Here is a 15,121-nt window from a genome sequence, read left to right as displayed (position 1 = left end):
GAGAACACACAATATGCTTTTAAGACATTTTTCAAAGGTTGCAGAGCGTGACACATCCACTGAACAGGCTGCCTACAATTACTAAGACCAAACTGGAGATTTGATGTGTGTCATTCGTCCTGCGTCAATCTGGGTAGAATTGCATTTGCCCTCTCAGAGCAGAGCTATGAGAGGGCAAATGCGAATGTCTTCAGGTATAAAAGATCCTTTGATGACAGTTGATTTGATTGCAACATATTTGCTCCCAGCCTGACTAAGATACCTGGTGCAGAAGAAATGTGCCATGGCAGGGCATTCCTCCTCTGTGGTCCACTACTGCAGGGATGTAGCTGAATGACAGAAAAAAAGAGAGTCTCAGCGATTTCTGTGGCCCAACAAATTCTCCCAATTTTCTGCTGACTCGGGATACTCACTCCCCGTTCGCCTCCAGCTCGCAGATCTCGAAGAAAACCATGAGGTCATATTTACAGTGACAGGGTCCTGCCTGTGGACGGGTCATGGCCGTCAGTTTGGTGGCAGGTACTGTGTTGAAAAAGATTAGAAAGAGGATTATACAAGAAGGCACAATAGGGGTAAACCTAGCGCAGGCTAGCAGCTAACAGCAGGGAGAACAGCTACCTACCCTACAAAGGAAAGAGAAACGGGAGAAGAAAGGAAATCAGTGATTCAGGGAAGGAGCACCCACTCAGTACTGCACAAGAAGCTTTTTTTTCACTTAGCACATTTTTGACCGCTCTGTGTAAAGAAATAAAAGTCTGAACCATCCTTTAGGTGAGAGAATGCATATGTATGTCTTTATAAAGCACTTTAACGTTCCCGGTGACCAAGTGGGGATATTTACAATGCCAGACATCTTAATCTCTATAAAAGCTTGGTCGCCTGATGGATAATAGTAACATTTTTGTACAGTAAGTCTATAATGTTAATAAGACTGACCAAGAGTTAAAGAAATCCTTTAATTTCCACTGGTGCCCAAAAGCAGTTCAGAGGTAAAGAAAAAAAATCCATGCATCCCTTAAATTTGTCCCAAGCTGAAGCAGAAATCAATTTTATAAGAATAAATACAGTATAATGTGATGCATACTTGTGGGAGTTACTATGTATTTATATATATTAAAGGTGCTTCAAGTGTCACTTTTAGAGATGCAATATAATTCTTAGCCAATGGAATAACTGAAATAACAATCTGGTGGATAACTAACACCAATATTGTTCAGGTTTTAGTTTTTAGCTGTTCCTTAAAATGTTTTTAAAAATTTAGCCAGCTCAAAACTGATGTGACACTACAGATAGACATATACTGCTTTAAATATCTGTACTGTTACAGGTTAAAAGTAGGTGAGACAAATTTGTAGCCTGTAAAATGGTTGCCTTTTTGCTGTATTTAATTCTTCATCTGTTTGTTTTCTACCTCCTTGGATTGATTGCTTTCCTATTATAACATGTGAATTTATTCCCAGGGATTGATAAATCTCAGGTGTGTTATATATGCATATGCACCACAATGTACATTATAGTTAACATTCCCATCGGAGAGAGTTTCATTCGTGGCAGACTAATATAGAAGAAAGGCACTGTGATCCAATCAAGAGGAGCTCAAAGAGGGAATTGCAAGGGGAATGCACCACATAACAGTGAACACACAGTACAAGAGAGCCAATCCAACTGCAGAATCCTGACACATGAAAACTCCCCTTTTATATCGATTAACTTGAGTTTTACTACACAGCAAGTAGCAACTAGTAACTGACACTGAATATTTGTGTTAGTGCTTCATCTACAAGGCGACTCAGTCACAAAACCCTAGAGCTGGAAGAGATACTTTTAGTGCTTTTAAAATGCACTTGGCTCATTTAAGTCATACCAAGAAAAACACTCGATATAAAAAAGGGTTTCCAGTTGCAGGATTCTCTTGGATCTGACCAATCAGTGACCAACCCGGCTTCTGAGCTTTAATAACTGAACAGATAGAGATGGGTGGAGCTGGCAGCTGAGCTTGCTCGTTTCCTTCCAGCAGGAAGGAAGCAGCTAAGCCAGCGGCAGACAGAGCGTGGCCTGACAGCGAGTCCACCAGTGACCCATTGAACACATCTGGGACCAAGTATCGGATGAGCTCCAGCGATTTCTCCCGGTCCGACGAGGCGTCAGGATCCACTGCTCGCACCCAACAACATGAAGCTGAGATGATACGACTTGCAAGCAGACGAGTACAACAGCAATACAACAAAAATAAATGATAAGACACGAGCAGAGCATCTTATTTACCTGGTTTGGAGAGAGGCATCACTCGTGGAAACTGTCTCCTGCAGGGGCGTAGTGGACTGGGTGTCACAACACACAGTTACGTATGAATATAAAGAATTGCAAGCATATTCATCATAGTATGTGTATAAATGCAGTAAATGCTATAAGCAAACACAGTACCTCATGACATCTTTACAAAGAGGAAGAAAAGGCTGCTTCTGGTAGTGGCCAAAGACTTCAAACACAATTGGCTGAGTCTTGATGTAGTCCACGAATGATCTAGTAACCTCAACAGCAATCTAAAAAAACAAAAAACAATCCATTTTAGTGCCTAACCTATTAAATACAGAACAATGCATAAAGCTGTGCAGGACACGAGCCGACTCTTCTTACGTTCTGCACATGGTAGAAGCCGAGAGGAGGGCCGCGGCCTGTGTTTTTTAGGGGTTCAGTGGAAAAGGCCTCATCATGGCGGTGGATGAAGCTAAAGACAAAGTAATCAATGCAAAGTTTGCATGTAAAACAGTAAAAAGAACACCAACAATCACAAATCTCCAGCGGAAATATTGTGAAGAGCAATTTACTTGAACTGGCAGAAGATGTCGGCATATTCCGCAGAGATGCTGGAGGCCTGCAGGACAGTCACTCTGAAGGTAAAAATATTACCGATCCTGAGATGTTCCAGAGTTGTATCGAGTGCTCCATCCAGACCAGCCTTCAGTGGATTCTCCACCTCATCTGATCCAGCTGCAAGGAACCACAAAAAAGAAAAAGGAAAAGCAAAAAAGAAAAATAAATGCAGGTTGGAAACTAGACTAGACATCCATGAATGTTCTTTCATAACCTAAATCTGGTTGGTGGGCGTGACCTTCATGTTTAATTTTTAAAGATTAAGCTTTATTATTCTAGGATATTGGACAACCTAAAGGTTTCCCAGTAACAAGGGTCTTGACTTTTCAATGTTGATATTCTAGTTTTTTGATCTAAAGGCCATGAATAAATCATCAATCTACTTAGAGTGATCTATTTTATTGATCAAGAAATTCAGACACTGTTAATTCTACACTGACTTTGGTAAATACTACGTACATGTACGTGAGGTGAAAGACACTGCAACATTGTATAACACTGTATGGATGTTATATAAATCCCTGCTGTTTAAAAAGGCCTCTCCTTTTACTCCTTTGTGTGTTTTTATTAGATTTAGTGGGTGTTTTTGCTTTTTTGGTTGTTTTTTGCATCTTTTTTATTTGTAAAATGTCTGGCGCAGAATACTTTACAGCATCATTCTGACCATTAGATGATCTCATTAGTGTTAATAAAAAAAGAGCAAGAAGCATCTGGGTTCAAATCTCCTGGTTGTCTGAGGGGAGGTTGGCGAGGACTTCAACCACTTTTAGATTTCAACCACATTTAGTAGTAAATTTTCTTTAGGAGTAAAGAAATGTGTTTTCAATGACTTCAAAAGACAAGTTTTTCACCTTTTTACTCATCAACAGATCTCAGTGATGTTTAGACACTTCTTTTTAATGTTTTTGTTGGGTAGGTTGCATTCCAGGTAGATGCTGAGCCGACTGTCAATAAATTCTACTGGAACAGACCAGGAATGGACTGGAGTTACCAAGAAATTGGAGACAAGCATTTGGGCTAATTTATACATCTTCCACATGAGCCACCATTGTCTGCCCTCCCAATCCAAGCCTATCTAACATGATTTCTTTTAAAGTCTTTCCTGTGAATTTTCAGTCTGCTGAGCCAAAAAGGAGACCACACACAGACATACACACACATACAGACACAAGCAAACACGCAGAACATGTGTCCATTCACTCGTAAAATACGATTACCCGCACATGTGTTGTTGTTGACTTCATCAGCTGACGGCCCCATCTCTGCGTTCTGCCCTTCTCCCTCCACGATCCGAAGCTCCTCCTGAGAAATCCCAGTGCGGGACAGTCCTACAGAGCAGGACTCTGACTGGAACTGCAGGAGCACAGCAGAGTGGTGAACAGTCCTCAGATTTTTAAACAGTTACATCATTTACTCATTTAGTTGTCTACCAAAACATTTTTCACTTATTGTATATGATAACGAGGGCTTTATTTTGCATTTTCCACTCCATTTGAGCGCCACTATTGCATTCATTGTAGAGAAATAACACATTTCTAAACATAGTCACATATTTCAGATGTAGTTGGAATTCTCTCAAAGGCAATTTTAATGACGGGTATGGGTTATTTCTTGGTAATTTCTTCATAAACTAAGTGGATAAAAGGTCTGGAGATGATTCAGAGTTTGGCCCTTGTACTTGGAGGCTGTTTCTATAAATACAGAAAATGCATCAAAGGAAACTTAAATGGTAAAAGTAGTTCTTCTAAAATTGAAAAAAACAAAATACATCTATCAGTTGGAGAGAAGGCAGGAATATTAGCAAAAGTAACAGTTTGGTGCCATCTGAGTGAAGTAAACGTGTACACTGGTGACACAGCGGTGTATGATGGCAGGATCCTTTCTTTACATTCGAGATAAGTGATTGGTCAAAGCCACTGACCAGCATGTTTGTATGGCCAGAAAACCCTAAATCAATTGAGAGGGTGCATCGAGTTCTACAAAAATGTTACAAATGTAAAGAAGCCTTAGAACAGCGTGTAATTCAACTCTTTTTGTAAACACCTAAAATCACAAAAATTGTGACGGCAACTGTATATAGAAGTAAATCCTACACTGTGAAAACTACCTGTAATAACTATAGTGTGTTTTTCACTACCTTTTCATACTGCTGATCCTCAAAGGAGATTTTGGCAGTGCCCGACTGCCTCACTCCGGAGCCGTAGTCAGGAGCCTCCTCATCAGCTGGAGGGAAACACAGAGAACCTTCACCTCACTCCCTCCAGAAATCACACACAGCTTGTCCCGTCAATCGCTTCAACGATCGTGAGTCTGAGGATTTGAGCCTTACCTGATATGGCCTGTACTGCCACCCTAAGGAAGCCCTTTACGTCTCCCTTCTCACTGACAATGGCCACGCGATGGACGAGCGGAACCGGGTACAGCAGATTACTCAGGTAAACAAAAGCCCTGCACGGGAAGCCAAAGAGAGAAATAAAAGGAAAAAAAGCATTAACAAGAACCAGACCAAGGAGACGTGCCACATTTGATAAAAATCACTGGACTGGACAACAGAACACAGAACTGCAAAGCAACCAAACAGAAGCTGGGACTGCTCTTGCGACGGCCATGGCTGCCCTTTACTATTGCTTTGGAGTGGGCTTATCCTTATCATCCAATAATGACTATATAATCAGGTCAATAATGGGTCACATGCAATAACCCTAAACTTTTGGGTTGTACTGATGAAGGATAGTGAGGCTAAGGAGCATGTATGTAAGGCTAAACTTTCAATTCTTTTTATTAACTTTAAAAATTAGAACCCAGCTCAAGACTTTGCTGGATAGCAGATGTTTTCGTCGTAAGCAATGAATTCATTTTAATGCATTGCTTTATGATCACATGCTATCATGACAATGACTCTGTATAATGTATAAAGCCAAACTGAGAACTTAAAGCACTTTGCTACAGACTATGTTTCTTTGAGAATAGAAATTTGGGAACAGCTGCATTAGAAATGCTTTTCTTAAAAATAATAGAATAACTGATCCACATTTTTCACAAGCCAATAGGGATAGACATTTAAGGGTGGACAGCGTAAAAAAGGACAGGCTTATGACAAGATTGGTGAGGTGCAAATAAGGCATGCTCAGGACAAAAAAGGTGAACAAAAATGCTTTCAACTTTTTGACTCAAAAGGAATCAAAAGCAAATGGAACAGAAATCATCATACGGAACATGGCTCAGCTTGAATCAAAACTGCCAACAGCTTCATAGACTGTATGCTACATCAAAAACCAACGAATGACATCAGAAATCAAAGTGCACCTCCTGGTAATTTGTACAAAATAGGGGTACGAGTTCATCATCAGACGTATTCACGTAAAAAATCGACAAAAAAAAAAAAGGTCAAAATGAAAAGACTTGTGCTCTGGCATGCCTAAGAGAGAAAGCTGCTGCAGAAACCAGCTCTTTCATCTTGAGATTTTGAGTCTTTGTTCGAACACCACTTAGCTCAAATATTTTCAGATTCTTTCAACTGTATTCAGGTTTCACAGCACGGTGAGAACATTTCGCTGTTTGTTCCTCTTGCTATGCACATCAGACCTCTACCTACTTCTTGAGATGCATGAGTGCTTTGGGGAGTCAAAAGTCCTTTTTCTTTTTTATAAGCCACTATGATTTGACATACACCTCAAACAGCCGTTCAGCGTCAGCACCGCATAGAAACAAGAAGCATAAATGGACCCACTCTGGACTGAATTTAGGAAGAATTTAAGTAAGAGTGAGACGCATTGAGCCACTGTATACCCCCACTCCAAAAGCAAAGAAAAATAAGCATTTAGTTGAAAGAGAGATTAAAGATAAAAAGGAAAAGTCCAGAAATGTCTACTCCAGTGTCCGCATAGTGTGGTACTCAACATTTTCAGCTCAAGATTTAGAGATACTGTGACAGCTAAGGCAAGACACTAAAGGGTCTGGTTTGACTTTGAGCAGTAAGCAAGTGTTTAAGGAAATCAGTAAAAGGAAATACCACAATTAAAAAAAATGCAGGAAAAGTTGTTTTCTAAATTTTGGTTGCAGCTTTCCAACTGAAATGCTTCATGCCAGTGTTAACACTGAACCAGCAGATCTCTGACGTGGACAGTAATTTGGAGAAGACCAAAGAGCAACATAATTCAGGTGCACTTATTTAGTGACTTCATCTATAAAAATCTGACTTCAGTTTGATTAATTTCCCCTTCAAGGTCATCTCCTTGTGTAACCTTAGAGTGCTGGCAGTGTAGCGTCTATTTGAATCACTCTTTGGATGGCTGATGGATGACCACTTTCACCTGAAGATTTGCCATGGACTTTATGAAAATTAGGTCATTACGTTCATGTTCAGGATTATCCTTAATAAAGAGAGCTGGATCTCTATCTACAACCCAAAGACCAAAGAGCTTTTTTCAGTGGAAGAGTGTCCAAGAACTAAGTCAGTGTCCTGGATTAGGAGATGCTGCAGGGCTGAAAACGTGAGCCAGCATCCAAAGGCCAAACCTGCGGTTCCACTAGTAACCACTTATCTTGATTCCAAAAGCAAGTCAATCCCTACTGACTCCCATGTGAAAATGCTACTTCAGAGCCTTTTTAATGTTGACCTCTGTGATAAAGACCATCCAATAAATTTCTGTACCAATTTTGATGAACTCAAGCATTACAACCTCCGATATGATCACTATGGGTCCAAATAAACAACAACATGGCAGCCGCCAAAATGCAAATAATGTAGCTTCAAAATGTCAAATTCACAAAGTACACCAGCTACAGTGCACTGACTGGCAATGCAAAGTTTTACTTTAACATCCAGTGGCATCTGAGAACAACCTGAACTGTGGTTTTGGGCCAAATAAAGACAGTCTTGGTCATATAAACATTGCTGTCATGCTGGAAGCTATGCAGAGGTGCACAAAGAGATAACCTTACAGGGGTGTCTGGCAAAAATCAACTTAGGTATGCTTTGCTTTTTAATTTTTATGGAGAGAGTCACTTTAAGATCACACCTCATGTTTTCCACATAAAATAACAAAGCACACTATGGTTATATTTTGTGTATTTATGCATACCCTGCCCACAACTCAAGGAGGGCTATGTGAAGATATACACGCTATTATTCACTGCATTTCCAAGAATACTGTTCATCTACCCTGATGTTTGCCAAGGGAAAGGGACTTGCATCTCAGCGTGAAAGAGCTAGTTTCCTCCATCAGCATGCTCCTGAAACCTCACCAACCTTCCCACTACACTGAATAATGGTGAGCGGTCGTAAAAGGGATCCAGGCCTTCGCTGGAGCCTCGGCAGAGCTCTCTCTCATCATCATCATCATCATCATCATCATCATCATCCTCTACCCCGAGCTCGGAGCTCGGGTCGTCCAAAAAGATATCATCGTCCAGGTCGTCCAAATCCTCCAACTCCTCCTCCTCCTCCCCGCGACCCTCCCGCTGCGAGTCAGCCAGCTCAGTAATTTCAGAGGTGGAAAGGGTCGGGGATGGGGTGGGGTCACTCATGCGCTCGCTCATGCATGTGTTGAAAATGGGATTTCTGGTGCAGCCAGAGACATGGGAACTAGGTTAGTACAGTTAGAGAGAAGGGACGCACTGATCCACAGGAGAAAACCTTCTTCCCTCTGAGTCAGAAACAGCTTTTATTGTTTGTTTCAGTGTTGAGCAAAGAGCAGAGAAAGAGAAGACAGATGGGAGACTGCAGAAAGTTACAAATGTTGTGCTGATCGTGGGCTATAGATAGACACATTTTTAACTTTAGGCATGTCAAAAACAAGTATTATTTCACCTACACAGGTATTCACTGTAATTTGCCCAGTCCTCATGCGCAGATTTAACCGCACATGTAAGTTTCTGCTTGGTGAGTGTCAGGGGAATTCAAATTTACTGTTTTAAGTACAGATTTTTACACATGCATATAAAAAGAAGAGGCTAAGATGAATAAAATGTAGAGAAGGCAATTCAAGGAATGCGCGCTCTTGCAGGTAACTGTTATCTAAACTGTTAAAAAAAAGTGAGCAGGGGAAGGAACCAAAGTTAATCATGCCAAGTGAGCCAATCATCAAAGGAGCTCTGTCCCATGATTGATCACTTTTTAAGGGATCACATGCAAAGAACCTCCTTAAATGACAGCTTCAGTGCTATAGACCGGGGGAGTCCAACTCCAGTCATCAAGGGCCAGTGTCCAGGTTTTAGATGTGTCCTTTATCCAGCACAGCTGATTTAAATGGCTAAATTACCTCCTCAACATGTCTTGAAGGCTGTATCCCAATTCAGAGTCTGCAGCCTTAAAGGCCGCATTTTAAGGCCAATTACGTCACAGCGACGCGACGAAGGCTGTCCCAATTCAAAGGCTGCTCGAAATGCGGCCCTCAAATGCATCCTTCATTTTACTGAATTTTAAGGATGTGGCGGTGTAGACTTCGTGGCCCAACATATCCCAGAATGCATAGCGCGGCGGTGGGTGTGGATAATTTTGCCGGGAAAAAAAACGGCGGAAGAGGGGTGGTCAAAGAGTAAACTTTTAAAAGTAAGAAGTGAATATTATGTCACTTATTTATGTGCGAATGTTTAATAACGAAGAACATTAAAACTTTACTGTTGGCCACATGTCGGCAAAGTTATGTGACATTAGCGATGTTTGTATTAACTTGGTTTTAAAGCCTTTACTTTAAAATATACGCCGTTCAATAGTTGACGTTAATCTTACAGAGAATGTGATGATTTTATGGATATTTAATGTAAGCACTGAGAGAAATTTAGTAATGCCAACATATTAAAAGAACAATATTTGTCTCTCATATATATATAACACAGTTATATATACAGTGTCAAAGAAACCTGTCTTTGAGTGAAGATTTAAGGTGACAGGAAATATAAATAATATAAATAAATGCAGCTTGAATCTTTACTGAAGCTCAGTATTTGAAATAGAGTTCATTCACTGCTGTAATAACTAATAATGATTGAAATTATAACTTTAATATTGGCCATATTATATTTACATTACCAAAGTGAGATGACTTTAGTCTCATGAACAACATTAGCTAATTGTTATTTACTAGCTAATCTTAAATGACTGTTCAGTACAGAAGTGAAGCCCAATAATCATGATTTCACAGTCCCGTGGTCTCAGCCTCAGATACTTATCAAATCAAAGCTCATGTAGAAACAAACAAACAAATGAACAAAACATTTTCTCCTTCATTTCTGTCAAACAATGCTGTATGAAACGTTTCCAGCTGTTAGTGTCATGGTTGCTAGGCAACCTGGGCAGCGCGACGGAGGCTAGACCGTCCCATTTCACAAGCCTCTCACTTCCGGCCTTAGCGGTCTTTGAGTACGTGGCCCTTGTGGACTGTTAAGGCTGCGTGCTTTAAGGCTGCAGACCCTGAATTGGGATACAGCCGAAGTTCTCCAGAGGCTGATAATGAACTAATCATTTGATTCAGGTGTGTTGACCCAGGGTGATATCTAAAACCTGCAGGACACCGGCCACTGAGCCCTGGAGTGCCCCCACTCCTGCTGTAGACAGTGCTGTTTGACACCATATTTGCTCACAAAATGAATTCTGGTGACCAACCTGTTAACAGGCACTTGTTACAGTTGGATTTACTCCCAGCAATCACTGGATTACAATGGTACACTATATGCTGCAACTGAGCTTTGGCAGTGAATATTTATGTGTGTGAAATAAGATCATTTGCTCACGGGCTTGCTTAATTGCATCTAAAGGTAATGACAGAAATTAAACGTCATACAGATTTCATTTGAAAATGGCCAGTCACTTTGAGTTATCACATCAGCCACATATGTACAAAGTGAGCCTGTATTCAGTTATGTATTAATTCAACCCATCAGTTCTCGACAGCAGCTACATTTTTTAAACAGCAAGTGTAAAGGATATAGTATAAAATAGCAGTAAACTATTAAAACTAAAGCATTGAAAACATCAAATGTTGTGCATCTGGATAAATATACACCTGCTTTCACCTTTATAATATGGACAGACAGATTGAAAACCTGAAAAAGAACAGCTCAAGGGCACAGTGTCCAATGTTTCCATGTCTTGCAGGAGCTGAATCACATTAAAGGCTGGAGTGAGACGCTTAATATTACATAACAGGTGCAAGTGAGAGAGCGAGAGCGAGAGAGAGACACTGGGAGGCCATGTGCCAAGGTGGAAGAGAAAGAAACAGCAGGTTTTGAGTAGGAGGGCTGACGAAATGTTTTTCTCAAATCTTGCATAGATGATTTTCCCATTGATGTAGAAAGCTCTGTCATTAGCTGGAATGTATTGTTATCAAATGTATTTGATACTGTTACTTCAGTTTGTACTGGCAGGTTTTATAGGTGCTGAAATACAAAGTTTGACAAGTAGGGACACCAGACTGAATGAACTGCAGATAATTAATGCAGGTGTCCCTGTCCCTGCCACACTGTGTGTGGAGTACACTCCACACACAGGAAAGCCACATTTCCAACCCAAGTGCCTGGAACTTTAACTCTCAGGAACGACGTCCTGCAAGTGGAAAAGTGGACAGCAGCCTCCCTATATCCTAAATTTCTGATAGCTATGGCTAATACTGGTCTTTTTGGCCTCTGTATTTCTTATTCCTGTCCCGATGTGTTGGACTCAGTATTTACCTGCCAACCAGGCGGAACCAGGGGAAGCGATCGTAAAAGGGGTCACCTCCCGTCATCACATTTTCACAGTCCTCCACAGTACTGTTGGGCACATCAGCAGCACGATCATACATTTCTCTCATCAGATCTAGCCTCTGCCTGCAGAAAGCACCAACAATGAAGACATAAAAAAGACACAGAGCAGGGTGTTAATGAGAAAAAGTAAACAGCTTGGAAGAAATAAAACAGCACTGAGGAAGACACTGAAGCATGGCTCTTTTTTTATTGCTGTTCGATATTAGGTTGGTAGATATTTTTAATTTGGAAGTGCAATTATTGAAGCGAATGTTTGCAATAAAAGAAACTGACTCACAAACTGAAGAGCACTAAAACAAGAGTTTCAGTGCGACACTTAATGAATTTTTGATTACCAAGATAAGTTTAAGATTTTGTTCATCAAAGACTTGCGTGCATGTTCAGCCACCTTAGTTTTTCTAATGTCCAATAGTGAGTTGCTCCATTCTTCTGATCTTGCACCTCCACCGCCACGATAGTACGTGGGAATTGTCGCTTCTCTCTGTCTTTAGTTGCCTCTGGGGGCAACAGGTCAGGAGGCAGGGGGGAGTAAAGAGTGTCTGTCAGCAACACAAACTGGAACTGCACCTGCAGGGGAAGAACGAGTATGCTCAAAGAGCCGTTTCACAGTGTAGACCTGTGGATATATTCATCAGTCTAAATGACATTTCTAACCTTCTTCTTAAGTTCGACACTGATCGCATTAGCCTCCTTCAGGAAGATGGCATTTCCCCATAAGAGATCACGCAGCGAGGTGAACTGGTAGCATCGCCATTTACGGAAACTCCACACAGCCAGCTCTCTTTCCCTCTCCGTCCACTGCACTGTAGGCCAGAAAGAGGACTCGATGAAGGTATGATTATCCCTAATATAGATTTATAAATGTGTCTTAGTATTAATTGTTTTTACCTTCTTCTTCCGGTTCCTCCTCTTCTTCAGGGCCTTCTGGGTTATAACGGTCCACTTGCTTCTGAAGAGCCTCCAGCTTGCTTTCATAATCCTAATAATTTATAATTAAAGTTTTAAATACATGAACAAGCCATTCAGGAAAATGAATTAATCATTAATAACTAGTGAAATGAAAGGCCCCAAAAGACTGCATTTAGAATTAAAGCACGGAAAAATGTGTTGCGGCGTACAACTGTGCATATAAATACTGTCAAATACACATCCGTGTGAATTAAAAATACTTTATGATATTATGCTGCAGATCCTGCCAGATAAAATTCTCCCACAGACTGTGGATTCTCCTCGTGCCACAGAGAATCAGAAATGAAATGCTGTAGCTTGTGGGCTGTCAGATCTGCTGATTAAATCTTGTTTTTTTTTTAAAATAAATAAATAAAATGTGTCTGTTATGTAATCCCAGGTATCGGTTCTCCTTTCTCCTGCTGAGTAATATTTGTGAGTTGCAAAATTGCCTAGAAATTCCAGTAAGGTGAACTTTGCTTCACATTTGATCTGAAAACACCATCATAATTTTTTATTTGGTATTTTCTGTAAATCTGCTCACTGATAATACAGTTTATATAATGTAAACAGTAGATACCAATACTGAAATATACAAACTGCAGCTACATCTGTGTGTACGACAGTTCAGATAGATTTTTTGTTGGTTTTACTTTAATGATTACTGCTGATAGCAGTCAAAGCTGAACTCTCATTACCATACCAGTCTTTGCTGCTCTAGAAGGTTGCTGGCCTCCTCTCTTTCTTTGCGATACTGATCTTCCAGCTCCTGCAGCCTGAGGACAAAAAAACAAAGTGAACAAAAAAGACTTGATGTAGGTGGGTAATGCCCTACCTCACTGTGTGTTTTTAAGCCATTGATACTGAGAAAGAAGCCTCAGGCTTGGGTAAAGTGGCAACTTTGGTCACTGCTTCAGACAGGACCACAAAAGCAAATTCTCACTCCATCTGTAGTCATCTACATTTGGAGATATGGAAGTTATGTCCTGACTTCTCCACCTTTCCTGAATGCAGGACCCCAGCACAGAAAAGATCAGACTTTAATGACAGTAGATATATATGACTTTGATTTGAGCATGAAAATGAGGAACTGGATTGGAGGTGGGTTACAAAGCAGCCAGTAGCAACAGTGGGGATAAAGCTATATAGATTATGCACACCATGTAAGAGTCCATGGTTACACTGTTTTTAACCTCACTGCTTTATCTGATGCTTTTTCTCTAATACATGAAAACTGGCTCATAAATTGCTCAGAAGTCTCAGACTCAGAAAATATTAAAAAGTAACTGAATGCAGTTTTAGAAATAGCTGCGGGTCTCTGGAGTGGTACCCTCGAAGACTGTTAAATTAAGACACAAGCTTAACTGCTGAGCCCAAATTAGAACAAAGTCCAAAAGAAAAAAAAGAAGATCCAAAACATGAGGAAACAACGTAATCCAAAGCACAAAAATGTGGCAGGAACAAACAGAGCAAACAAAAATGAGCAGGCTGAGGAGACGACAGAACTATTTATAGACAGGGATTGATTTCTGACGTAAAACAGGAAATATAGGAACGACAATCAATCATTCAAATCTACTCTAAGAATAAAAATATCTGTGCATTGGGACAAACTGTTTCCTTATTGCACCTTGCAATAGGTATAGCAAAATCTAGAAGAATTGGTGCAAACCTGGAACTTTTTTTATACTAATTGTTACCTTAAGTTCCAGAAATGGACTTTTACTGTATCTTTATTCCTGAAGGCGTACCTCTGTTCCATTTCTTGCTTCATGTCAATGCCCTGTTTCTCCAACAGCTCCCTCTGAGCGAAGGCCCAGTCCACAGGCTCAACAGGGGTTTCGGCACATGGGTTCTTCTCCCTGTCAGCCCGGGCCTGTACAGGGTGGTTAAAACGGAAGACGTGGCTCTTCCCCAGGATGATGCGATTTCCTGCAAGGGCATCACATCAGATCAGAGAGTACAAGTACAAAATCTATGCATATAATGTTTGTGCTAGTTATGGCACAGGTTGCACCAACCTGATTTCAGAACAGTGGGTTCTGTCACCCTCTTTCCATTAACGTATGTCTCAGCTCCTTCACAAGGCTCAAGGACAACTGCTGCTCAGGAAAAGAAAATTCCATATGAGGCTTTGCTGACAACATTACAGCAATATTTAACTTTGATGTGCACAGCTACAAGTCTCACTTTCTCCCATTGGGCCAGTAGAACTAGTGAAGGTGCAGTGCTCGTCCTTTATGAAGTGACCACTGAGGACTATATCCTGGCGACTGCTGGCATCTAAACGACCGACCCTAAAATACATAAAAGTTATTATGAATATAAATAAAAGCAAGTTAATAACACACTTCATCTATGTAACATTTAGTCCTTTTTCATTTAAAGGGACAGTTCACCTCAAAATCAAATGTAGTCTTTTTCCTCCTGCATGTCGTGCTTTTTATTCGTCTAAATTGTTGGGCTATACAGATGTGCTGAAAGCACCTGAAACCAAACCCCAATCCCAAAACACAGTAACAATGTTTGTTTTCAGAAATCATGACCTGGTTAC

At 40.6% G+C, this 15,121-nt stretch overlaps 1 protein-coding gene across 23 annotated transcripts in view; it reads right to left on the bottom strand.

Moving 5' to 3' along the window:
• Positions 1-15,121, bottom strand: part of kif1aa (kinesin family member 1Aa) — a 50,951-nt gene that overhangs the window by 12,097 nt on the left and 23,733 nt on the right. For 8 of the 23 annotated variants that reach the window (XM_084920367.1, XM_084920368.1, XM_084920372.1 and 5 more), the window contains 18 exons: positions 14,758-14,864; positions 14,589-14,669; positions 14,319-14,499; positions 13,271-13,343; positions 12,508-12,598; positions 12,274-12,422; positions 12,008-12,186; positions 11,545-11,682; positions 8,126-8,437; positions 5,204-5,322; positions 5,012-5,118; positions 4,092-4,227; positions 2,829-2,991; positions 2,638-2,728; positions 2,425-2,543; positions 2,266-2,321; positions 414-522; positions 263-329 (listed from right to left, as the gene is read on the bottom strand). In XM_084920367.1, the coding sequence (XP_084776493.1) occupies positions 263-329; positions 414-522; positions 2,266-2,321; positions 2,425-2,543; positions 2,638-2,728; positions 2,829-2,991; positions 4,092-4,227; positions 5,012-5,118; positions 5,204-5,322; positions 8,126-8,437; positions 11,545-11,682; positions 12,008-12,186; positions 12,274-12,422; positions 12,508-12,598; positions 13,271-13,343; positions 14,319-14,499; positions 14,589-14,669; positions 14,758-14,864 (2,278 nt within the window). Of the gene's footprint in view, positions 1-262; positions 330-413; positions 523-1,938; positions 2,155-2,265; positions 2,322-2,424; positions 2,544-2,637; positions 2,729-2,828; positions 2,992-4,091; positions 4,228-5,011; positions 5,119-5,203; positions 5,323-8,125; positions 8,438-11,544; positions 11,683-12,007; positions 12,187-12,273; positions 12,423-12,507; positions 12,599-13,270; positions 13,344-14,318; positions 14,500-14,588; positions 14,670-14,757; positions 14,865-15,121 lie in introns of all 23 variants that reach the window. The other 15 variants (XM_084920383.1, XM_084920384.1, XM_084920385.1 and 12 more) reach the window with 6 other exon arrangements.

This window comes from Perissodus microlepis, chromosome 23 (assembly GCF_051167445.1).
Source record: "Perissodus microlepis isolate ML-2025 ecotype Zambia chromosome 23, ASM5116744v1, whole genome shotgun sequence".
NCBI lineage: Eukaryota > Metazoa > Chordata > Actinopteri > Cichliformes > Cichlidae > Perissodus > Perissodus microlepis.
Note: the sequence above shows the minus strand (reverse complement) of the source record. Positions and strands in the feature narration are given on the sequence as shown.